This window comes from Dasypus novemcinctus, chromosome 6, assembly GCF_030445035.2.
Source record: "Dasypus novemcinctus isolate mDasNov1 chromosome 6, mDasNov1.1.hap2, whole genome shotgun sequence".
Lineage (NCBI taxonomy): Eukaryota > Metazoa > Chordata > Mammalia > Cingulata > Dasypodidae > Dasypus > Dasypus novemcinctus.
In genome coordinates this window covers 51,444,181-51,471,403 of record NC_080678.1, presented here as the reverse complement: position 1 = coordinate 51,471,403, position 27,223 = coordinate 51,444,181, and the positions used below count along the sequence as shown (strand labels likewise).

At 39.4% G+C, this 27,223-nt stretch overlaps 1 protein-coding gene across 3 annotated transcripts in view; it reads right to left on the bottom strand.

Moving 5' to 3' along the window:
* PANK1 (pantothenate kinase 1) overlaps positions 1-27,223 on the bottom strand; it is a 55,654-nt gene that overhangs the window by 6,006 nt on the left and 22,425 nt on the right. For 2 of the 3 annotated variants that reach the window (XM_004461415.5, XM_071215781.1), the window contains 4 exons: positions 22,833-23,185; positions 10,919-11,172; positions 5,916-6,092; positions 5,290-5,413 (listed from right to left, as the gene is read on the bottom strand). In XM_004461415.5, the coding sequence (XP_004461472.2) occupies positions 5,290-5,413; positions 5,916-6,092; positions 10,919-11,172; positions 22,833-23,185 (908 nt within the window). Of the gene's footprint in view, positions 1-34; positions 4,746-5,289; positions 5,414-5,915; positions 6,093-10,918; positions 11,173-22,832; positions 23,186-27,223 lie in introns of those variants that run through there. The other variant, XM_058298804.2, reaches the window with a different exon arrangement.

The following is a 27,223-nucleotide window of genomic DNA, read 5'->3' as shown; positions in this document are numbered from 1 at the left end:
ATATCACTGCACTCCCAGGACCCTGAACAACGAATTTTCTTTTCTTTTTCTTTGTCTTTTTTTTTTTTTTTAATGGAATGATATCAACATTTCCAAGATGAAGTCAAATTTCATAGCACATTCTTAAAGAACGGGGTTTGGGATTTTTGTTGGTTGGGGCAGAGACTGATATTGGGTCTGTTTGCTATATTATGTTAAGTTGTTTTAACATCTGACTTAAAATTTAGCTCCCAACACATACATATAAAATTGTAACTGGGATTCCACTAAAGTTGTTTGTTTATCCCTTCAATCCCCCAAACTTCCCGCTATAAAATATTATACCCAGTTTGTAAAGATTCCCATTAATAAGTCTAGTTTGGTTTATTCATCTCATGAGTTTTCTCTGGGGCTGTTCTGGGTCCAAACCTGGGAATAAAAAAGTAAACAACACTCAGATTCTGCCCTCAGGATAGATGGTGGAATTCCTGTTTGAGCAACGTAGAGGTTAAAATATGGTAAAAAAAAAAAAAAAAAAGAAATTAATTTATACTATAGAGACAGTAAAAACATGAGTAGTTGCCAGGGTTTCGTGAGGAGGGGTGAGAGGGAAAGAACCGGTGGAGCCCAGGACCTATTTAGGGCAGTGAAATATTCTATATGGTCCTGTAATGATGGATACATGACATTATACATTTGTCAAAACTCATAGAACTGTTCCTACAAAGAGTAAACTCTAATGTTAACTATGGACTTTAGTTAACAAAACATATCAATATTGGTCCATCATTCGTAACAAATGTACCACCCTAATGCAAAATGTTAAAAGTAGAGGAAACTATGGGCATGAAGGCGAAGGTAATATTGGAACTGTATTTTCTGCACAATTTTTCTATAAATCTAAAACTGCTCTTTTAAAATGTCTATTAAAAATTATAGTAATAATAATAAGCATTTATATTTGTCAAGTCATGTTTATAGATTTGCATACTGAGCCCACCAGGCAGACAATACTCCAAACCCTGTCAGCTTTGAGTTCTACTGCACTGGTCTTCCCCACTCCTCCAGATATTTCTTAAGCTTAAAACTGAGCTCAGCCGTTGGCTTCCCACTGAAAAAGCCAGTTGTTGTGGTCACTCATATCAAAGGAAAGGAGAGTCTTTGAAGTTGGCATTATTTTCTGCTCAGTCTATCAAGAGTAATCAGGGTCTGGGAACATCACCTTTTACCTGTCTCAAGTTTTACCAATACATGTTCATCAGCCCATTTGCCACTGTGAAATTTTCCATGGGTGCAGCGGTGGGGGGTGTTTTTAATAAGTTCCCACAAAAAAGAACTGTAGCTACAAACTGCCCAGACTTAGAGATAGCAAGGAACACTCAAAATAAAGTAAGAAACTTAAAGAGGAATTTAATTAAACTTAGAAGTTTGACCTCTCCCCCAAAAGAAGCAAGCCTAAGGTAGGACTTGCTCAAGGCCCAGGTCTCAAGTCATAGTGGAAGAAGGAACATTACAAGCTGATGGCATTCCTTACTTCAGGTGAGTTCCAGGTGGGTAAGAGATGTAAATGCTAAAATTCATTAAAATATGTCGGAATTCATTAAAGAAAACATTGATATATTTATTTCAGATCCAAATGGAAAGCAATAAGTAGAAAGTATTTATAGTACACATCACATAAAGTGGTCAATTACCTAATTAGTAAAGAAATAATACAATAAAAAGAAAAGACCAACCATCCAAAAGGAAAAGAGATGAGCAGTATTAATAGTTCACATGCACAAAAGGGGAAATACCAACAGCTGTTAAATATGTGAAAAAATGTCCCAGCTCAATCACAATAAGAAAGTGTAAATTGAAACTAAAATAAGATACCATTTTTTACCTATTAAGAATGGAAAATTTCAAAAAAAATCCAATACCACTGAATTGTGCCCTTAAAATGGTTAAAATGGCAAATTTTGTTATATATTTTTAATCAGAATTTTAAAAATATTAAAAAACATCTGATAACCCTCCGTAAAGAAACTTGTACTCTTATACTCTTTAACCGCAGATTTTAATAGCAAAAGACTAAAAATACTTAGATATCTACGCATTAGGAAACTGCTCAGATCAAGAATAGCAAATCTCTAGTTTAGGATACTAAATGGCCATTCAAAATGAAGCAAATCTAAATATACTGAAATGAAGTCTCAAGAGACATCATTAATTTAAAAAAGCAAGAGGCAGTATTTTCAGGTATATATTAAAGTATGCAAAGTTAACTGAAAAAAATGTCTGGGATTTGCTTTCTAATACTTCAACAGAAAAAGAGAGGAGGAGAAAGAGAGAGGAATGGAAGGAGGAAGAAGAGAACAGATAAAGCATATGTGGCAAATTCTTGATACCTGTTGAATCTGGGTTGATGGGTATATAAAGGTTCTTTATACTGTTCCTCTCCTTTATGTATGTTTAACAATTCTGATAAAAATTGATAATCAAAGCATGATAAGGAATGTTATATAAAGGAAGAATTGTATGGCACATGAATTTTACCTCAATAAAGTGGCTCTTAACAAAAAAGAACTGTATATAGAATACACTACTCTTGGGAGGATATATATGTGTGGGAATATATATATATATATATATATATATAGGATAGGATAAAATCAAAGAACTGAGGGGAGCAGGTGTAGCTCAGTGGGTAAGCACCTGCTTCCCACGTACAAGGTTCCAGGTTCAATCCCCAATACCTCCTTAAAAAAAAAATACAAAGGACTAAAAACAATTGTTGTCACTAGTGAGGCTAACAGTGAGAGACAGAGTTAGAAGTGGTGACTCACTTCCCTGTATATCCTTCTGGTACCTTTGAATTTTATTTTGTGTCTGCATTTTATCTACTCAAAACAAAATGAAATAAGAGAATTTAAAGTTGATAGAGAAGCATTTCACAGCATTCTAGTCATCACAGCAAAAATATTTTCAAGTCAGTAAATGTTGTGTCTATCAAATGGCTTAAATCAAAGATTCCCAAATCAGTGTCTCCAGAGAGCAAAGCACTGACATGTCATTGCTTGCTAGGGGATGGTGAAGTTGATGGTTCCTGGTACATCCACTGGGGTCTGCACTGATATGACCCCATGGAGACTCCAACCCTCATCTAATGGAGCCTTTCTCCAAGGCAATCAAGAGAGTCTGCTGGTTTATTTAACTCCACTCCCCTAAACATTTAAATAATTACTCAAACCAAGGTGTAACTTGCTACACTTTCTAATAGTCACATCGGCTATATTCCAACAAAAACTGGTATTGAATTTAAGGTCAAAAGTGAAAAACAAAGATCAGGTGTCCTCCCCACAAAGTGATTACAATACCTGTACAAAGACCTGCTGACTCACACAGAAGCCAGCTCTGGAGAAAGCAGGGAAAAGGACATCTGTTGCTCTGTGGATGGGGGATGATACCATCAGTCTAATTGACCTCTTAGAGCCCAGAAGTACAGCCTGCTACACGTCTTAGTGCTTGCTTAACCATTTGGAAAAACACTCTTTCAAGGTTAATGTCAAATAATAAACATTGTTACAGTGAGTTCCAGGACAGACATGGACTTTGAAAACCCATCTGGGAAATACACTCATCGCTGCCAAAAAAACAACCCTTCATCTGAATGTCAGCCTTGCCTTTAAACTCCATCTGAAATGGGAACTTTTGAGCTTCAAAAAGTTATGAGCCAGGGAAGCAGACTTGGTTCAACAGATAGGGTGTCTACCTACCACATGGGAGGTCTGCGGTTCAAACCCCGGGCCTCCTTGACCTGTGTGGAGCTGGCCCATGCGCAGTGCTGATGGCGCGAAAGGAGTGCCCTGCCACGCAGAGATGTCCCCCATGTAGCGGAGCCCCATGCACAAGGAGTGCGCCCCGTAAGGAGGGCCACCCAGTGCGAAAGGAAGTGCAGCCTGCCCAAGAATGGCACCGCACACACGGAGAGCTGATAAAACAAGATGACACAACAAAAAGAAACACAGATTCCCGGTGCCGCTGATAAGGATAGAAGGGTCATAGAAGAACACACAGCGAATGGACACAGAGAGCAGACAACTGGGAGGGGGAGAGGGAAATAAATTAAAATTTTTTTTTAATCTTTAAAAAAAATTTATGAGCCAGATCCACTGGCCAGCAACACACTCTTTTCAACCCATGAAAGGAGCGCATGTCTTCCGTAAGGGCAGAACGCAAAGGCAAGGCTAGCACTCACCTATCACAAAGCCTCACACTGCTTAACACTCCACTATGGGGAGGGGCCACGAGGGGGTTTCTACAGGACCCAGACTGCTCTTTATCTTTTCATAGAGAAGTGTGACAATTCATTGAGGTGTACACTTGGGATTTGAGCCCTCTTCTGCATGTATGTCAGATTTCCATTTAAAATATAAATATAAATAAATATATAAAAAACCCTACTCTATTACTGGTGCTACTTTGGTTCTTATGTCTCCTATTACCTGTTCCATGCCCCAGCCCCTCTCGTCTTCCTAATGTGCCTCAGTGAGAAGAGAACAGTTCCTTACACGCCTCATATTTCAGAAAAAGGGTTCCTTTTTATTTTCAAAGGAATTTTGAAAGGTTTCAGAACATTTTAACAAAGCGTTGTCTGTTACCAGCTCCACCTGTTCTTGTTTCAGGGGCTCTGACTGGCCTCGGCTGCAGCAAGCTCTCTATGCTTTGATAGCCCTGTACAATGCTGCTTGAACTCCATTCCACAAGGCAACACTGTAAAGAAGCTGAAAGCAGAGAGAATATCACAAGTGGAACAAGGGAATTTTCCCAGTGTTTCTGGTACTAAAATGGGCAAAACTGCTAGGAACTGCATTTTACATACAATTATTTGCAAAGACACAAAGAGACCAACTGTGTGCAAAGAGCCTTTCCTCATACTTTAGCAGGCTCGTGACATTGATGGCTGGAGAGGATATGGCACGGGTTGTAATTTTACCCTGTTCCCACAGTTGGATGGTTTATCATTTGTTATCATACAGTGCCTGCTTAAAAATAAAACATGGGCGTGGATGTAGCTCAGTGGTTGTGCACCTGCTACCCATGTACAAGGTCCTGGGTTCAATCCCCAGTACCTCCTAAAAAAATAAAAATAAAAATAAAATAATAAAACATACTCCTCCCTCTTCCTGCCACCCCCACATCCCACACCTCAAGTGTGAATACAGTGAAAGGCATATTTCCCAAGGATCAGTAGTTTCATAAGGGCCAACAGGGACTGCACTGCCAAAGACGATGCATATGGATGGTTTTCCTGGGCTGGGGCCTTACCTCATTCAATGCACACATCCGAGCAATGGAGCCAATGTTGTTGGTGATGGTGACCAAAGTAGCACGGGCGAGGTCTTCCTTGCTGATGGATTCTCGCTTTTCTTTACTCATCATGTTGCCAAAGCTATGTTAGAAAATATTAGCAAGCGTTCAGATCATCCTTAGGCAGGCCCATGTTTCCACCGAAGTATTGTGGAAAGTTCTATGAATAACTCTGTTCAGACTCAAATGACCTGATTTGACAACCATGGTGTATAAGCAGAGAGGACTACGATATGAATGGCTGGCTGCCCTTTTCTTAGAGGGACAAAGTAGCATGACTATTGATGGGAGGGGGGATTTTTTTTTAAGTCTCTAGATAGCTGGACAAGAACTGAACAGGGGAAACTGTTGCAGTTTTCCAGAGCCTTCTTTCAAAGTTGCCCAATTTTAAGCATAAGCTTCAAGAGCGAATCATCTCAGTGTTTCATGAAAGACAGGAAGGAGATCAAGTCAGAGCTCCAATTCAAGATATATTTGCCCTAGGCTGGTAGGCTGACACTTTTTAAAAAGTACTAAATGAACGGCCAGGGCAGAGAGATTGCTTTGTGCTTAATCACTACTGCCCCTCGCTACTTAGGTTCTACCTTGATGCTACAGCAGATCCTTGAAGACCAAATCGTTCATAGTCTCCTCCGTAAATGTCCTTCACCAGCTTATCAACATTGGTGCTGTCGCCTTTAGCTGCCATTTCCAGAGCTTCTTCAAAGGTCTCACAACCAGTCAGCAAGCAACATAGGCCTAGGAATGTTCCACCTCCAAGACTGAAGGAACAATAAGGTTTATTTTTAAGTTTTACTTTAAGATATGCCCATCCAAGTCCCCAGCCACATCAAGACCATTAAAAAGGGTTAATAAAAACAAGAGGAGATAAACAAAGGAGGACTTGAATTAAAGTGCTATGGTACAAAAGAGCTTTAGGGTGGACTGTATAAGAAAGAGGGCAGAAAATATAAACAACTAAATATAAAGGAAAACTTGTCCCTAAATTGAAGACCAAACCCATGCCAGAGAAAGACTCTCACTGATTTCCGTTGTGAGACCTTCAACTAGCTACTGACCTAAGTGCTTCACTCTTAGAAATTGGGTCATTTTGATCTCTCCTTTTTGGATCATCTATAAGTAGCAAATAACCAGGGATAGGATTGCTAATAAAAACTACCTGCAAATATGTTTTTTTTTAATCACATAAAAATACAAATAAAAAACTACTTGCAGCTGAATACAAACAATGAGAAAAGAAATTTTGTGTCTATGACACATAGTTCATAACTTTGGAGCCAACCCCTTGGATGACAAAACTGATCCAGGACTCTGCCAGGAATTGCCAGCTCTGAAGCTGTCACTTTCCCCTGATCTTGCTTCTCCAGTAGAAAAAAAAACACGTCATTTAATCTCTCTGGAGATTTCTGGAAGAAAACCAGGTATCTATCTAATATAGGATTTTTTTCTAGTAGACTCTGGAAAAAGCTATTCATATTTTACCTACTACCCAAGAGTCATAAAATAATAACAAAGGTCATAAAATCGTTCCAATGCTTAAAGCCATATTTTTTAAAAAGCTTTCAACTACTTTTGGGGGAAATTCCTTTAAAATAATTTTTAGACAAAAATTTGGAACGGTTTATGGTTGTTGAGAATGAACTCAGCATGAGTATCAACATTAAAGTTACCTGATACTATTAAAGTTATCTGATGGAAAGAGAAGCAAATTCAGAGTGAAGCTATCACCAATGACCTCCTGCTTGAAAAAGGAGCACTGATTCCTAAAGTTATGGACCTGGGTTTGGTTCTTTATTTACCATGCAGAAGAAGATACATAGGAATCCTGCTCATATGAGTTTGTTCTGAAGCCACAAAGTGCTCTTAGCTCTGGGAATCCTGTGTTTGGGGATTGATTTTCAACTTTAAGAAAAATTTTAAGTCGGTCTTAAGGCTATTTTTAACTTAAGTTTGAAAAAAGGAAAATTTAATATAAACTACATTTATTGTCCGTAACTGATAACAAGAAGATACCAGACTGTGGATAGACACATAGTTCTTTAAATCTAATCTAAAGCAAAGCAGTAGGTTACGATTTCCTAAATTGCAAATCTTAGAAATATACATACTTAATTGAAATTATGGGCTTTCCCGGGGTAAATTATTTAGCCAAGCACCACCAATAGCAGCTACCCAAACTAGGTGCAGTGTCACAAGGTTACCTACACCTTCATGTACTTTATCACCTTTACAACTCAGTTAGTAAAAACTTTGGGATTCTTCTAAGAAAGATTATCTTTATTTTCATCTAACATGGCATTTCATGCTACATTATCAGTTTCAAACAAAATGGCAAACCTAGCATATTTTAATAGGGACACTTTTTGGCTTGTGTGCCATGTGGATTTGTTCTGTTCTGTGTATTTTTTAAAAAGAAGTCTTGCTCACACGTCTAGCTTCTAAATAACTTTCACTTCCATTAATGACCTTTAATAAACATCGGGTGTTCATATTAATGAAGGTGTGGAGCAACCTGCCCAAACCTAGGCAACTGAAGACATTGGCTGACTTAGAAAGAAGGCAACTCATTGTCTGATGCGTTGGTATGAGTGAACACGGACAAGTGCTTTGTGTGACTGGAAAATGACAGGTGGTTCCAGACAAATGAATCCGAGCTGAATGCGGAAAGAGAGCATGCATTTGCACAGCTGGCACACCGCAGTGAGAAAGAAAGAATGCAGTCACAGAAGAGTCAACAGCCTTCTAGCCCTTTATTAATATCCTCAGCCTGCTATTTAATCAAGTGGTTCCTTCACTCATAATCTGATACATCTGTTCATTTCAGCAGATGTACAGTAAGAACCTCAGGAAGTCAGAGGAGAAAACATTTTGCTGAAAACAGCTCCTGAATATTACTATTAAAAAAAAAAACAGCAATCTTGTAGTAAGAGATTTTAGGAAGTAGCAGAAGAAATCTTTAATTGCTAAGTGCTCATGCCTTTAATATAGATGGCAAAACAATGAAATGAGTTGTACTATTGCTTCCACCGAAGTTTCAAAATTCTCTACACTCCTCTTTTAATAGGCTACACATTCTAACATCAGCTGTAAAGTTCTATTTTTTCTTTGACTTGTATAATAAAACTGGAGTTGTGTTACTAGGAAAAAAAAGTTGCTACCCAATCTGGGATGCAAAAAAATGACACACAAGACTGAAATGATCCATTTAAAGCCATACATTTATATAAGAAAACTGCTATCCTACAATGATAGGATTTCCTAAAAATAAAAGTAAATAGGGAAATAGAGTATAGTACAGTAACAAAAAATCTGGAGCTAGTTTTTGGCCTCACGATAGGCATAGCAAAACAGCTTAAGCCATTTGCTTAATTAAAATCAGTGACTCCCAAAGTGTGTTCTACATAGGGATGTTCACAGCTGACCACAACAGTTTATGTCAGTGGCTTTCTAACTTAGATAAAAAAAAAAAACCTTTGGCAGAAAGGCTCTGGTTGGACAAGCAGGACCTAGAGCCCACAGGCTTGAGGTCTCACTCCCCTCCTCTACCTGTGGCAGCCCAGAAAGGGGCTCTCTGTTTGTCTGCAGGCTCCCTATAGCACATTTCCAAAATTACTGGTTAAAGGGAGTGCTAGTGCCCTTACACCCAGACAAGTTTTGTTGAGGAGTGCAAAGCACTCGTCATTAATGGACATTAATCAATAACTATAAGTTATGGTCATTATTACATGTGTAATAGAAGCCAATCACCACAATCAGTTCAGTGGCAGCTACTCAAGAATATGACTCACATCTCCACAATCTCCAAGTTTGAGAAAGTGTACCTGTGAGGCAGTTCATGAAATTATGTGCCAATCAAGATATAAGCTGTAAATATCTCTAAATATTGAAAGTGAAAAGTTTTAGTTTGTTATCTTAGGACTAGCTTTAACAACTCGATTAATCCTTTTTGGAGCAAATCTATAGTTTCTTAAAAATTGGACCTTTATCAGGAGATCGCTCTCTTGTGTAAAACCAGCTCAGTGAAATAGTCATTTTTCTCTGATACTCCTGACTGTCCTAATAAGGCCAGGAGATAAGTTTGATCCCTGTGTGAGTGAGAAAGCAGTTCTGTATTCTCAGCAAGAGAATATATACCTACTGGCAATAATGAAAAGCCTATACTCTTAAACAGGTGGGACTCAGTCAGAATGTGTGGGTATGTATGCGTATTTACACCAGGGTTTCTCAAGAGTGGCATTATTCCCATTTGGGGCTTGACAATTCTTTATTGTGGTGGGCTATCCTGAGCATTCTGGGATATTTTGCAGTATCCCTGGCCTCTTACCCACTAAATGTCAGTAGCAGCCGACCCCCAGTTGTAACAACCAAAAAATCTCTCCAGATAGTGCCAGATAGTTCCCTAGGGGACTAAATCTGCTGTGCCCCACTTCCCACAGTGGAGAACCACTGGTTTACAGAAGATCCATCACCAAGCATAGAAATCCACCAGAAAAGCAATGTTTTAGAACAAATTGGTAAGCAGTACTGCAGAATTTCAATACTGGAAAAGCCAATAGAAACAGTCTAAGAAACAACTCCCTTCATGGTGCAAATTAGGACACTGAGGCCCAGAGAAGTTATATGTCTTCATCTATAAAAGACAACGGCTTCAACAGCATATCCCAAAGCACATTCCGCATGGTACTAGTTTCTTGAGTTGTTCCTCCAAAAATGTGTTCCGTGTTTCGGTAAGTTGGAGAAATGCTTCATATCAAATCCTTCTCTTAGAAACTGACAAATCACATGCTCATTGGAAAGGCTTTGAAAAGTTCTACAGTGAAGAAAACCTGTTTAATTTTATTTATGCTAGGATTTCCCAAAGAGTCCTGGCCACAGACCCTTTTCCCAAGTTGAACCCCTATTAACAGGAAGCTGAGCCCATCGGCCCTTAGGTGGGGCCTGAGGTGTGCGTGCACTAAAAATCAAGGCAGCTCTGTCCAACTGTGGTCACTGTGGGGCTATGTTCCTGTCCACTATACCCCGAAATTCCCTGTCAGGTATGTCAACTACTGCAGTGTTCAGTTGGAGCACTTACCTGACAATAAAAAGCTTTCTTTGTAAGCCTAGTTTGGTTTGCCGCTTGGCATGACATATGTCAACCAGGTCATCATTCAGGTAGCACCTTTTATCAGGCCGCACTGTGCTAGGCATCAAGGAAGTTCCAAAAGAAGGCTTCTTCAGGAGCCCTCTCTGATCATCCCCATGATCCTTCATCGGCGCTCTACTGTGCTTAATGCCCTGGCCATTCATTTGGCGCTTACTCTGTACTGCCTTGTCGGCAAGCTTCTGATGTGTGTGACCCTTCCTTCCTCAACCTGACCACCATCTCCAGCAGGGAAAGGACTATGTATAATGATGCTATGCATCCTTATACAAATTCCCCTTTTACTCTTTTAACATATCATCCAATAAATCACTTTTATGGCTGAGAAGGACAAGCTCTTCCGTTTAAGAACTGTATTCAATGGAAATAACCTATTATCAACTGGTAATCAAGGAAGAAGCCTGGATTAAGTACAAAAGGATCTCCTTGTGGAAACACATTTACCTGGTCCCTGTAACTCTTTTGTAGTTGTCCTTGGAGTACACTGCTAGAATGCTGACACCTGAGCCCATGTTAACCAGCAACATAGGGTATGGATTATCAAGGCAGTACGGCTTTTTTTGACACAATTCAGGATTTGTGGGATTTTCAAAATAGTAACATTCCGGCTTGCCATTGAAGCCAACGGAATCAATGTAAAGCAGACCCTGAATCAGACAGTCCAGTTCATCCAGTTTATGGAGCTGCAGATCAGCAATCTGAAAGAGAAGAAAACCTTGTGAGAGAGGCCAGTGACCTACCTCAGGGAGGCCTGAAAGACTTTCACAGGACTTAAGGATTGGGTCGTTTACTTAAAAGCATTGAAACACCAATTTGAGAAATGTTGCTGATAGACACTTCCGCACTGGAAAAGTAACCTTTACCAAACATCCAGCCCACCCAGTGTGAGCTAAAAGACAAGCTGGTTGCTAAAAAAGCCATCGTTAGTCTGTGTGATGGCCCCCCAGGAGATATGTCCATGTCCTAACTCCTGGAACCCATGAGTATGACCTTATCTGGAAAAGGGATCCTTGCAGATAGAATTAAATTAAGTATCTTGCGATAAAGTGATCATCCTGAATTATTTGGGTGGACCCTAAATCCAATGGCATGTGTCCTTATAAGAGACTCACAGGGGAGATTTGATGGACACAGAGGCAGCCATGTCAAGGCAGAGGCAGAGGCAGAGGCTGGAGTGATGTAGCCACAGGCCAGGGATGCCAACACCACCAGAGGCTGGTGGAGGCCAGGCACAGCATCCCCTCCGAGCAGGGCTCTTAGCCTTTTTTGTTCCATAGACCCCTTTGCCAGTCAGGTGAAAACCATGAACCCCTTACTAAGTCCACACTATACTGTATACTATTTAATATCCCCAAAATGTCCCCACAAAAATGTTTTTTTTGAATTTCAATTCAAGCTCATGGACCCCTTGCTACGAATCCCTGCCCTAGAGGCTCTAGAGGGAGCGCAGCCCTGGTGACACCTCGATTTCAGACTTCTGGCCTCCAGGATGTTGTTTTCAGCCACAGGTTTGTGGCCATTTGTTACAACAGTCATAGGAAACTAATCCAGGCCACCCAGGGGGAGCCTGCAGGAGGCACAGGGAGCCTGGGAGCTGGGGAGGATCTCTTCTGACCTCACCAAGTCCAATACTCTTCCCTCCAGGCTGAGGCTCTGGGTCACACAGACCTGGCTTTGAATTCTAGTCCCAACACTCCCTTAACTGAAGGTTATGGAGCAAGTTACTAACTTCTCAAACCTCAGTTTTCTCATCTGTAAAATGGGGATATTAATAATGCCCACTGCATAGTGCTGTTGTGAAGATTACATGATAAAACTTGGATGTACTTAGCACATACAAAGGGTTCAAAAAAAACCCTGGTTCTTTCATAACAGCTGGGGTGGCTCCAGTATGTCCTTTCACATTCCTATGAGACAAAAAGTCATACTCGCCAAGGCAGAGGAAAAAAAAGTAAAGGGAAATTGAATTGGCTGTGGGCTAGCTTTAGGGGTTCTCTGTCACTTTGCATCCTCAAAAGTTTAATTCATTAATTCATAACCCTCAAGAGTGGCATTACTGCTCATCCAGAAATCTGGGTTGATGATCATTTTCCTCGGCCAAAAAAAAAAAAAAAAAAAAATCTAACAACTACCAGAACTACCAACACAAACCTGAACCAATCAAGGAAGATAATTTATAACATCTAACCTAGATTTTTTTAAGCCTCTTTAAGAAAATAATAGCTAATATTTTTACTTCATGCCAACCACTCTATAAGTACCAGCTGATTTAATTCTCACAAAATCCCAATAAATAGGTATTATTAACCATATTCTATGGTTAAAGTGCAGAGAGATTAAATAACTTGCCCCACGTCACACAACTAGCAAGAAGCCACCAGTAACTCACTGTTCTTCTGTTGTTCCTAGTCATAATGAGTACTGTTTTTAGGGTCTGGAAACAATCTATAGAAGTACCATTGTAGGAAAATAGTGTAAATTGCATTTGAACTTTGTATGACCTTTTCCTTATTGTAGATGTTGCAGTTGTTCCCTATTATTATAGATGATGTTGCAGTTCTGATAGCAAACAGCTACTTGATAGTTTCCAATAAATACAATATGGAAACTAGGCTCTCAGTTCCAAAAGCTGTGGGTCCCGTGGTCCCATCTTTATCTTCTCTCTTGTGTCTCTCTTTCTATCCTTTTATTTTGTGAAGTTCTGCATTGCCTTCCCTTTGAGTCAACCTATTGCTAAGCTGATCTCAGCAACTGGTACCCAACGTGGGGCTTGAAGGAAAGAAGGCTTGCAGCAAGTTGCATCTGTACAGGGAACCAAAGGGAAGAAGGATCGCCTCAAGCGAAACTAAAGTTGGTGTAACAGCACAGAGCCCTGGGGGTTTGCTTGTATTTCCCCAGGAGATGGATAAAGTCCCATGTGGGTGCCAGCTTGTCAGATAAAGCCATAACCATGAATGCCAAGAGACTACGAAAGTTCCTGTGGAACCCAGAACCTCTGGTCATGCAGATGGATAGACGGATGCTGAAAACTACACCGTTGGGTCTCATTCCCAAGACTAGAATGGCTTTACATCAAAGTATCTAAACTACAGAACTTGTTCAAGTGTGGCAACATAAAGCAAGTATGACTTGGGGACAGAAAAAAATTAAGAAGGAAATGGAAAGGAGAAAAACTGGAAAAGTAAGAGTGAATTATAAAAGAAAGCAATAAAAAGAATTAACAAAAAGAATGTTAGCGGAAAGAAACAGAGAAAAGGCAGAAGATAGGGCAGCTCAAAAGCATATAAAAAGTCAAATTAAAATCAATGAAGAAATTCTAGATTAAGAGATTTGGAACTGCTTTTGTGTTTGTTCAATGTCAGTGTGTGTGTGTTGTAATTGTTGTTTCAGTATGTGACAGTTCAAAAAAGAAAGAAAAAGAGGGAAGTGGCTATGGCTCAATTAGTTGGGCTCTTGGGAGGTCCTGGGATGTGAACCCAGGACCTTCTTGCGAAGGCAAGCTGGCCCATGTGCCGCAGAGAGCTGATGGCCTGTGCACTGGTGCAGCAAGGTGATGCAGGAAAGGGAGACAAGCAGATATAGAAAAAATGCACAGCAAATCAACACAGAGAACAGACAGCAAATAATGGAACAAACTACAAGGGGAAAAATAAATAAATCTTTTTTAAAAAAAGAGAGAAAGGAAGGAAAAAAGAATTGTCAGTGTATATTTTGATACCTCTGGATGGTGATATAATTTGATAACTAAAAGGTTCTGAAAGAGCTTTATTCAAATGGCCAAAAAATTAAATAAGCACTTATATTATTACCAAGTTTAAAATGTTAATGAGATCTCTATAATAATAATTTTAAGTCTTGATTAATAAGAATTGCTATAAGTCTTTTCATAAAAAATAGTTCTTGCTTAAATTGAAATGAATATTTTTCTTCATAGGATAAAATGAAAGATATAAAAGTTAAGCAAATATTGAAAAAGGTAAAATGTTTGTGGGAGTGCTAACTGAAATTTAATAAGATGTATTTTGTCCTAAAATAAAATGGTTTTATAAAATCAGAAATGGAGATATATGGGACAGAACTAGTATGCATATAGCAAGTTGTAAAAGTATTGTGGTAGCATTCAGTGAGATCATGTGTTCTGTAAAAATAAAACAAGCCTGAATGAATACAAAAAGTGCAAAAAACTGTGTGAAAAGGTCAAGAATGGGCTTTTGCAGTTCTTCAAGGCTTTCTGCTCTGGCCTGATGGCAATGAATCTGGCTGCATAGAAGAAACTGTGACAGTGACCTATTAAAAAACATCAGAGACGATGGTATTTTAAGGGCCTGGAATAGGCAAACAATTGGGACAGGCTACAAAGTCCCTGCTGTTCTCTCAAATTCTTAAGTGTTGTTTGGTTGGGTAAAACAAAACTATATTCTCTGCTGTAATTGATAAAGTAAAATGTTTTCTCATGTTAATAGAATTTGTAATATTGTTGGAATACTAAAAATCTTTTATCCCTCACTAAGATGTGTTAATTAGGAAAGGTCTTTCATGGAGTAGGAGGACCTTCAGCAGGCTGCTTTAAAAACAAAAAAAAAGGAAGAAAGTAGATACTGACTTAGCCTATGAATTGGATGTGGCCCCAGGTCCAGTGAAGGTGCTAAGAGCACTATACAAACTGGGGGAAATGAGATAGTTTTTGATCGTGTACTGGCCTATACAGCCTTGCTGGTTGGGAATATTAAGCCTATGAGCTATTCATTAAATGTCTACTAGTTGAAAGTTTTATTTTTTGTTGTTATATAATCTATGGTAGTTAAAATGCTTGAATACCAATCAGAACTTTAATAATGTATCATATTGTGTACTTAAGTGATTTGATGAACTGTACGTGATATATAAATGTACCTTGTTGAATGTATATGTAAATCTCTTGTTTTAAGTTTGAACAATCCTGGGACCGAATGTATTGAGAAAAAATTTAATGAGTATTGTTCAAACCTAAAAGTGAAAAATATCAGGCAGGAAACTTTGTTAATCAGTGAAATGTCATTTGCGTAAAGTTAGCAAAAACAAAAAGGGGGAAATGTAGGAAAATAGTTCAAATTGCATTTGAACTTTGTATGACCTTTTCCTTATTGTAGATGTTGCAGTTGTTCCCTATTATTGTAGATGATGTTGCAGTTCTGATAGCAAACAGCTGCTCGGTAGTTTTCAATAAATACGATGTGGAAACTAGGGTCAAGGCTCTCAGTTCCAGAAGCTGTGAGTCCCCTAGTCCCATCTTTATCTCCTCTCTGTCTTTATTTCATAAAGTTCTGCGATGCTTTCCCTTCGAGTCAACTTATCACTGAGCTGATCTCAGCATACCATGCTTAGATATTTTGCCAAAAAGAAAGCATTGTTACAAAAATTTACTTTCCTCAACTGAATTTCCCATTTCACAAAATTTACTGAATCTATACCTGAAGAGCAGGTTATCAGTCAGAAGAAGGAATTACTTACTCTTAACACATGGAAACAAACATTCTAAGTAATTCTTGGTGATAAAGGAAATCTATCACATAAATGGTTCCAAACATTTCATATTTCACTGAGTAAACCTTGTGGATAAGACCCATATAATTACGCACATTTCAGGGGTAATACTATAGGTACAAAATTATATGGATACCTAAAAGAGACGATAGTGGGGCACAGCAGGGTAAATCCCATGGTAACCTCTTGCACTGCACTTAGAGCATTGGTCACATAATGGCCTGTTTTTGTTCTCTGGTTCATCTGGTGCCCCTGAACACCACACTCAAAGTGTTTGTCTGTAATAATTGCTTAGTAATCATTTGTTAAAGGGGACAGGGAAGGGTAGTCACCTCCTTGATCACCCTGAAGTAAAAAGTAGCAATTTCATCAGCCAACCTTGGAACCATAAGTTAACCTGCTTAAAAATTAATTAGGGGTCAATGAGCAAATTAGCAGTCATGCCCAAAGTCAACATCATGAACACGGACAGAAGTACAGTCTGTCCAGGTGGACAACCTGAAACTGTGCTAAGGAAAAAGAAAAATCTGTCAAAGCAAATAAACTAAGCACATTTAACTTTGATCTGAAAGAAAACAAAACGATCTCAACTTTCCCCTCAAAATCACTTTCAAATAAAGTGCTAGCAGTAAACAAACATCTCTTCTACAAATTTTTCTGAGGGGTGGATGTTTCTGAAGCCTGAAATCACTCATTCACAGATGTGGAAGCAGATATATTAGTCACTTGCCCTGAGACCTCCCTTAAAAGTCTTCACAATCCAGGAAAATAACACACTCCCAAGTGTAAGCCAAATAGCTACTTGTATTTTCAAACAAGACCATCTGAAATTCAGAACAAGTTGGGAATTAATCCTCTCGAAAGGCTTTTGTTAATTAAACTGGATTAATTTTTTGGAAAGCTTAAAACAGCATGTTAAGATCCTTGTTACTGTGAGACTCTCTGGGCTTAGTTTCCTTTTCTTTAAGAGGTAACAAACTCAAATGCCTGTAGAAGGAGTCAGTGAGAAAACAAAAACCAGATATGAAATAACAAAGCACTGGAGACTGGCAAACAAGACAATCCACACCTAAGTAAAAGGACAGCTATGACTGATTCACCTTTAGCCGATTATTGCCAGGTGGTAATGAGGGTCCAGAGTTGCCAGATGATCCTTTTTTCAAGAGAAGCCAGAAACCCAAATTTTTGTGTGAAATATCCCCATTTTTAAGGGCTGGCAGCTAGTTGGAATTTTTCTTTAAATACGGCAGGCTAAAGAAAACACACCTGTGGGCTGAATCCGGCTTCCAGGCTACCAATTTTATGTATGTTCTAATGTTGATCTCCGTTATGCAGTAGGGCTTTAGGCAAGGAAGCTAATATATTCCCCATCTTGTAGATGAAATATATCTCTGGGAATCAACAGGTTAAGTGATCTACCCAGGATCCTAAAGCGAACAAGAGGGAACGTGGTAAAGTAGAAAAAACTTCAATCTACAACTAAGACAAACTATCATTGTTTTGCCTAGTACCGAAATCACCCAAGCAAGAATGGGTACAGTGGGGTTCTCAAATTTTAGCTGCACTAGAATTACCTGGAAGGCTTGTTAAAACACAAATTACTGGGCCCCACCCCCAGAGTTTCTGATTGCATTTATAATCAGATCTAGATGACGCTAATGCTGCTAGTCCTAGGGCCACACTTTGAGAACCAGGAGTATAGCAGGAGCACAGTATTTGGGGCTGATGATTTAGAGATGAGTCCATTACTATACCCAGTACAGTGATAACAGGATTTTGATAAAGTCCCATAATCTCCCTGATAGCATCTGCCTAGCTAACTCACAAGGCTGTTTTTTAAGAAATCAAATGAGATAGTGGTATGAAAATGCTTTGAAAAATATAAAATACATTATGTTAGAAGAGGTATAATATGTCAGGCCTTATTATCTCAAGTTGAAATGAATTTGGAAACATCATTTCCAAACAGAAGATTAATTTCTGGAAAGGCTTTAGTGATTCCCTATATGCCAATATTAGAAAAAAATAGAAGGCATACTCAGGGTAAAATTTTAAGAGAGTCTCCTATATCCTTCAGCTCAGTCTATCAAATGTTAACTCGCTAAATACCTAAATAAGATTAAAAAAAAAAATTCCACAAGAGTTCCATGAACCTACACTAAACCAGTTACATTATTTGACTGCAGTTGGGAAATGAATCACCAAATTAGCTTTTAGAAATGAATAAAATACATATTTGTATGACACTTCACACTTTCCAGAGTGCTTTTGCTGACAATGACCCTGGAAATGACAGAAAAGGTTATCTTACTAAATAAAAAACAATTTGCATATAAAATGGCTGATCCTGAATTACAAATTATGCTTCAGCCTCTTTTCCCTAAGCAAGAGATGAATTTTAACATGTTCTGCGAGTGAGCCATTCAACAAAACCAGAAAGATGGCTTCTTCCTTCCCCCACCTAATGATGAAACGGGCCATGCATGAGGGATAGGGGTCAAAAACATCCAGCCAGAACCAAGTGGAGAACAACAGTGTCTACCAAACCTTATGCCCTGCATATCACAAATCAGTCGCTGGATTCTTATAAGGAGCCAAATTTACAACTCCTCCTGAATGGCTCTCTTTAAGAGATTTTACATGTCAACAACTACCTGCCCCTTCCTGATGATTCCTCCACCATTATTAACTTTGGAGGCCATTCCCTTGGAGATTTCTGGCATAGGAAAAGTCAGTTCTGGGAAGCGGATGTGGCTCAAGTGATTAAACTCCCGCCTACCAAATGGGAGGTCCCGGGTTCAGTGTCCAGTGCCCCTGCAGAAGATGAGCAAGACAGCAAGCTGGCATAATGGGCAGGTGAGGTGAGCTGATGCAACAAGGAAACACAAAAAGTAAAGAAAATGAGAGACACAACAAAGCAGGGAGCTAAGGTGGCTCAAGCGATTAAGCACCTCTCTCCCACATTGGGGGGGCGGTCCCAGGTTTGGTTCCCGGTGCCTCCTCAAGAGAAGGCAAACAGACACAGGGAGCACACTTCAAGTGAAAACAGAGAGCAGACAGCAAGCACAAACAATGGGGGCGGGGGAGTAAATAAATAAAATAAATCTTCTTTTAAAAAATGGCCCACATTCTTTAAAAAAAAAAAATCAATTCTTAGATCCTCAACCTGGAAAAATGTGATGATACCAATCAGAAAATTCTTTCCTATGCTCCAAATATCAAGTCAATCAAATAAGATGTGGTTATATCCTGTTGGTTCAGTGAGTAAGTCTTATGGATTACTGACTTTTGTCTGTTTAAGTAATTTAAAAAGTCACTTTTAGCTTCTAATTATTGTTAGCCTTGGATTGAACAAAACTCTATTATGTTAAAAAGAAGAACTAGGTGGACAGATAGGATATCTTTTTTTTCTATAAAGTTCCACTGTTAAGAATTTTTTGCATTTTTAAGAATAATCTTGTTGATGGTAGGAAATGTGGTTGTGGATGAAAATATAAGAATTGGCACATAAAATATTCCGATAGGTTCTTTAAAATAAAACCCTCAGAACATAGACAATGGGGAGAAATGCAGACCTGGCAGAAACCTACAGTGTCGAGCACGGGGTGCATAACATGCAGGAATCCCCCTGGGAGAAGGAGTGCCCCTTTTTATATGACGGAGTTCTTCATTGGCTTATCAATTTCTGGGGTTAGATCCTTTGTAGCTAGATCAAGTTTTTCTTTGTGTTCCATTTTGGTCAATCATTAATTCTGGAGGCTAATTTTTGCTAGTCTGAAATTTGGTTGTGACAGAAATCCTAAAATGTTAAGAAGAAGAAGGATAGAGGGGTGAGAGGGAGGGAGGAAAAGAGATATAGCCTTTGTTCAATTGAAAGCATTCTATAGGAGTTTAATTTAATGCTTGCTTCATGGTTTATAGCCTTTTCCTATATGTTCTAAATTGTATGAAAAATAGTTAACATCACCTAAGGTTTTTGTTGGTTTTTTTTCCTTAAGATTTATTTTATTTTTTCAGTTCTTTCCCCTACCTCCCCCGCCCCGGTTGTCTGCTCTCTGTGTCCATTGGCTGTGTGTTCTTCTGTGACCGCTTCTATCCTTATCAACGGCACTGGGAATCTGTCTTTCTTTTTTGTTGCATCATCTTGTTGTGTCAGCTCTCCATGTGTGCAGCGCCATTCTTGGGCAGGCTGCACTTTCTTTCGCGCTGGGCGGCTCTCTTTACGGGGCCCACTCCTTGCGCGTGGGGCTCCCCTACGCGGGGGACACCCCTGCGTGGCAGGGCACTCCTTGCGCGCATCAGCACTGCGCATGGGCCAGCTCCACATGGGTCAAGGAGGCCTGGGGTTTGAACCGTGGACCTCCCATGTGGTAGGCAGACGCCCTATCCATTGGGCCAAGACTGCCTCCCTCACCTAAGGTTTTAAAGTACATTTACCATATACAAAAACGGATACAGTTGTCATCAAACATTTTAATTGGTAACTGTTCAGGATCTGCTGAACATCTTTTATTTAGCCCTACTTGGGTAGATTTTACAAAATTAGACTACATTCAAAACAGTGATTTCATAATTTAGCAGAACTTTACAGGTACGTATGTATACATGCAGTGCTTTATTGTTTGTCAAACTATTTCATCAAAAAGTAGGACAGATTGATCCTCTAAACTAAGCATCAGTGTTCTATTCTGGAAGGGGAAAGAGCTGCGGTATAAGGCACTGACTGTTCCCACTGCCTGAATGCTCTTCCTCAGATAACCATATGGTTCATTCTTTATCACTTCTGGTCTCTGCTTCAGTGTTACCCCATCACACACAAATCCTCCCAGCACTCCCTGGCCCCCTCACTCTGTTCTTCACTATATCCTATATTCATTTGCTTATGTGATTATTGACCATCTCCTTCCACTAGAATGTGAGTTCAAGAGGGACATGGGCTTTGTTTTGTTCTGCTAAGTACTTAGCAGGAGGCTCAATATTTATTGAGTGAATGAATGAATGCTTAAGAAAGAAATGATGAAACTCACTGAGCATTCTAAAAGCTTCACAAACTCCAGAGGTTAGGGGCATAGCACTTAGTGCACTGACAAACAGGTTATAGGAAAAGATTTGTCTTCTTCAGTTCCGTCTTAACCTTGGCCAAGACAGAACAGGGAAGCAGAAGACATCTTATGTACAGATGTATGCCTGGACTTGTCAGACTGCTGGGCACTATTACAACCTCTTAAGCTCTTTAACCCTTAATTTCCTCATCCATGTAGCTTAAGAATGCCATACTTCCTGATCTCTAAAGATTATTTCAAGTTCTGATCTCCTAAAAAGAATCCTCCCATTCCTCCCTTCCTTACCACCACTGTTTGGCAGATGTAGAAACAGAGGCCCACAGGAGAGACATGTGTCACCCAAAGTCACCAAGTTGGTTAAATGCAGAAACAGGACTAGAATTTGGGTTCATGCTAACAACCATGGCCCGGGATCTCAACCTTCTCAGGTCTGAAACCTCTTGATCACTGGGCCCCTTTGGTAGGACGAAAGACAAAAGACCACTGTGGATCATTTACACATAAGCGCCAGAGCCACAGGAGAAAAGCCAAACTCTGAATGTGAGCAGCCCCACTAAGGAGGCTGTTCTAGGGCTCTGCTGACAGCTTTTCTAGAAGCTATTTACTACATTCAATGAGATAAATGTTGCTACCTTTGATGATACAAATAAAATGATGTTTGCATTTTTAGCTTTATTAAACACCATGAATAATGGAGTCCCAAAAGAGAATTAATGATAGACTTTATAGCAAGGCTGGATTATATTAGTACCATGACAAAATGCCAGGAATTTGCACTCCAGGCTTTGAGAAAATGTATTTTACAACTTACCACATTATATTTTCAACTTTCTGGCAAGCCTAATTCTAAAACCTTCCAATACTTTCTTCTCTTATGTTCAGTCACTTCTGTTTAATCTAGCTCCCTTTTAATTTTCAACTAGGTCTATATTACTCCACTTTATTCTCACAAAGTCCTGTGAGATAAGGCTGAACAGTTTGAAGATTATTATCTTAACTAATTGAATATGGAGAAATGGGAATACAGAGATGTTAAGGGATTGCTAAAAGGAAACTGTAGACTTCACATTACTCATCCATGAGTATCTTCCTTTTAGACAAATTTTTAGAATCTCAATGAGCAAACATGTACCACCTGCCAGGATACAGCATTATCCTTATATAGAACCAAACTCCCTAAACGGAATTCATTAATAAAGGAATTCACTTCTAAATGATAACCAAAAAATTTTGTGTGTGAGTAAAACTTTTAAACGAAAGTAAGATTAATGTAACAAAAAAGGCACATGGGAGTAAAGGGTGAAATAGTGATTTGTAGTAAGAGTTACAGAAAACCTTCCTACAGGTCTCAGTCTATATCTATAAAACTAGTATAATGGTTATAAGTTCATAAAACCATGGTACGATTCTATGGAGAATTCCAACTGAAATACTTCATCTAAAAAAATCATCTAGTTTTTAGTGTATTGTACAACAGCAATTTGTAACAAAAATGATGGTGAAAATGATAGCTAATATTTACTGAGCATGTACTAAGCATGAGACCCGTATTATATCATTTAATCCTGAATGCAACAATCCTATGAGGTAGGAACTAGTTTTATTCTCATCCAGAGGAGGAAACTGAGGAACAGAGAGGTGAGGTAAACATGTCCAAAATCCTAAGACTGGTAGTCTAGTTTTAAGTATGAGATGTCAAGATTGCGGACTGTGAGAGGTTTTCTTTCTCTGAGAGATGGTTTGTCATTTTAATAAGGACAAACCCAACATACCATTCTGAAGTCCTCCTCAAACTTGAAAGCCCCGCCTCCTGTGGCACACAGTGTGGTGTGAAGGCTGGAGAAGTTCTTCTCACTGCCCATCTGAATGAACCTGTGGAGGGCACAGCTGGGAAAACGGATGAAGTGCAGGTTCCCTTTGCGCCCACACATGGTCAGATTTTTCAGTTCTAGGTGGACATCTCGGATCCCAGTTTTCCCATAAGCGGTATTAGAAGTCAAATATTTCCTGATGCTCTTCAGGTTCTCCACTTCTTCTTGCTCTTCTTCGGCTGTAATATCCTTGGGTTCAAAGTAGACCAACTTAACCAGGGTTCCACCGATATCCATGCCAAACCATGGGAATGCTGGAGGACAGAAAGAAAGAGTGCCACTGAATGGGCAATTCTAACCACAAAGAAATGTCCACTATTTGAATATTAAATAATGAAAGGCAATGGTATCACATCTGTATGTGTATTTAATATCCAATTTGTTTGAATTCCACCATATGAGCCTGAAAGAGATAGGCAGAGGGAAATTCACACTTTAAGTGAAGCCCATGATTGCGCCCACACTCTACTCAATGAGTGTCTAAGTGTTGAGTATGTGAGATGAGAAATAATCTGATGCTGCAGTTCCCTAAGCCAGTCACAACTCCTATACGATTCATCCATGCTGAGAACAATTCCAATATTTAAAAATATGTATTTTGCATAAAACTTTATTCCCAATTGCTAAGTATTTTATTAGAGTCTCAGCCAAAGAAACAGTGATCTGTTCCAATGCCAGAGGGAAAACTGGCCATGCTGGGTATACTGAGATGGTTGTATTGCTTTTTAACCCAACCCACATGATTTCTTCCTAGGGGACTTTTCAATGATAATTTTTACAACACTCAATTTTTGCCTCGTGGGCTGACTCTATAAAACCAGGCTCCATTATTTTAACCCACAGAATAAATAAAGAGAAAGGGAGCGAAAGTGGACTATGAGAGACGATAATCCCTATAGTGGCAGAATTCAAGGAAGAGCTGGTCTTTCCAGGAGCAGTGGCAAGTAACTAGCTTGCTATGAATCCCTCCACCTCTCTGGATCACAATTCCTCATTTTTAAAAGGAGTAGATTACATTAGAATGGTCACTAGTTATTTCCCCTATTCTAAACTTTCTATGAATTCTATAGGAAACACAAAAGAAAAATCTCAATGACTCTCAATCATATAGGTTGGCCAGAGCCCTAGTTTCACCAATACTCAAAGATAGGTATAAGAATGTTTATTGCAGCACCCTTCAGAATGACAAGATTAAAATGAATACAAAACAAAACAAAATAAAAACTGGGAATAAAGCAAATGCCCTTCAAAAGGGAAACTGTCAAGCAATGTGTGACTTCCAATCTGTGGAATATTAAGCAGTCATTAAAAAGAACACAGTGAGACAGGACGCCTACATGCCACCATTGTTGCTGCCACGTCTCTAGTGATCCCCAAGAAGTTCCAGCACATTTTGCGAATACTCAACACCAACATTGATGGGCAGCAGAAAACAGCCTTTGCTATCACTGCCATTAAGAGTGTGGGGTGAAGGTATGCTCATGTGGTGTTGAGGAAAGCAGACACAGACCTCACCAAGAGGGCAGGAGAGCTCACTGAGGATGAGGTGGAACATGTGATCACCATTACGCAGAATCCATACCAGTACAAGATCCCTGACTGGTGCTTGAACAGATAGAGGGACGTCAAGGATGGGAAATACAGCCAGGTCCTGGCCAATGGTCTGGACAACAAGTTCTGTGAAGACCTGGAATGACTGAAGAAGATTTGGGCCCACAGAAGGCTGTCCAAAGCCAGCACACCAAGACCACTGGCCTCTGTGGTTGCACTGTAGGTGTGCCCAAGAAGAAATAAGTCTTGTCTGTTAATAAAACAATTTATATACACACACACAGAGAACATAGTGAGGGAAGCAGATGTGGTGCAAGTGATTGAACTCCCGCCTACCACACACGAGGTCCCAGGTTCAGTTCCCAGTGCCTCCTAAAGAAAACAAGCAAGACAGCGAGCTGACATGACAGGCTGGCATAGCAAGCCGATGCAACAAGATGAGCAACGAGAGACACAAGGAGGAAAACATAATGAAAGACACAACAAAGCAGGGAGCAGAGGTGGCTCAAGTGATTAGGTGCCTCCCTCCCACATGGGAGGGGCCAAGTTCAGTTCCCAGTGCCTTCTAAACTAAGAGACACATGCACACACACAAAAAAGACAAAACGAGGGAGTGGAGAGAAATAAATAAATCCTAAAAAAAGAAAAAAGAACCATCTGAGTGTTAATGACAAAAGAAATCTTCTGTCAATGAGAACAGCAAAACAGAGGTGCTTAGAAGTATAAATAATTTACCCCCACTTAGTTTGGGGGAAAAAAATGAGCGGAGGGAGGGAGAAAAGAAGGAAGACAGGAAGGAAAGAAGATCCTTATGTTTATGGTCATATGGGACTGCAGAAAGGTAAAGGAAGGCCAGCACCCACCCCATGTGGTTAATAATGATTTGCTATAGTAGGGTGACCAGGTTATATGGTGGAGGCTAGAGATCCTGGAGAGGGGATGAAGAAAAGTCATCTCTTCTAAGAACTTTCAGTACCTGTAGAAGTAAAAAGTAAGAATTCAGCAACGATGTGCCCAAAGATGGAAGAAGAACTCCTAGAGAAATTCTTGTACATGAGCACAAGGAGACATATACAAAGATGACATGGTAGCAATTTATAATAATGAAAAATTTATAATTACCTAGAGGCCCATTAATAGAGAAATATGTAAATAAAATGTGATGTATGTATATGATGGAATATTATATAGAGTTGAGAGAATCAACTAGATCTATCAGTATCAATATGGGTAAAGCTCAAAAACAAGGCTGAAGGAAAACTTTTTTACTGGCAATTGAAGTGATGATCATTTCCAGGGTGGAGTATTTAATTTCAGGCATGAGACCCTCCAAAGCTGTCACAGAGATAGGAAACATTCCAGATAGTGGCTGATCCATCAGCTCAGTTCCTGGCATAAGGATGTGACCATCCTCAATGGACATACAGTATGAGCACCAAATAAAGCTTTGTTTTTTTAAGTCTCTGAGATTTGGGCATTGTCTATTACTGCAGCAGAACCTGGCCCATTCTGACTGATACTCCAAAGGGAATGCTACTTTTTACAATTACTGAAATATGTGGCAGTGGTTTAGAGGCGAGGTAGCAGGAAGTGAGGACAGGGATTTTGGAGAAGGGCAAAGCAAGTGGTAAAACGATCAGGTATAATTATTTGGAAGGCAGATAATATACCTAAAGAATAAGCAGATCTAGTGTAAGGTTGAAAGCCAAATGTCAGTGGCATATGTGGGTGACTTTTGGTTACTATTGGTTGCATTTTAAAAGGCACAACCAAAACAAGAGAGATGAGTTCAGAAAATAATTGGCTGGTTTATAAACAAAAAGGAAAAGGAATAGTGGTACACAAAGTTGCAGACTGTTGAGTTGGAAAGAGAAGCTTCCTCTTCCCAGCAAATAAACAATAAAAGGGAGAAAGTCTTTGTGTGCAAAGGGCTCATTAACACTCAGCTTTGTGGTGAAACTCAATCCAAGAGAATGGCAATCATACCAACTGTTACACTTTGAGAGGGTTAATATACTCCAAGTAAAGGTACAGTTGTTGCTTCTCAGTTAATTCTTTCAATTAGAATGGCTCAAGAAAAATGAAACCAAAGGTGTGGTTCTTCCACCAGAGCTTGCTAGGGTCAAGGTATCATCAAGTAAATCAATAAAGAAAAGCATGGAAGCAAAAACACAAAGGCCTAGAGCAAATATAAATTTGTCTTGAAAAGAACTGAGGGTTTAACTACTGGCACTTCGAAATAAACTGGAATCAAATAGACAAGAAACCTATTTAGTTTTAAAAATTATACTACCAAAGAAACCATGAATCTGAACCTTTAAAAAGCCAGGAAAACTGTTCAAGATCTGAAAGAACTCTTGAGCTCCAATCTTCGAAAGACAGGAATCCTCTGAGAAAGCTGCTCAGTCCCTAAGGAAGGGAGATTCTTTAGTGCTCACTTGAGATGTGATCAAGAATGCAATGGAAAAGGAGAAATTCCAAGGGGTGAGCCAAGTGCCACAGAGTACAATGGACTGGGGACCCCCTCCAGGGCCCCAAAGGAATATTTTCCACCCACAAGACAGGAAGCCCAGAGGGATTTCAGAACTGCTTCAGTATTTTAGAATGGCTGATGACCTGGGATTGCTGGATGTCTCCCATCCATCTCCTTTCTAAATGGGAGTATCTATTGAGTTTTCCAATCTTTGTTTCACCATTTTATATTGGGGTGGGAAAGTGGCAATGACAATTAACTTGTCTTT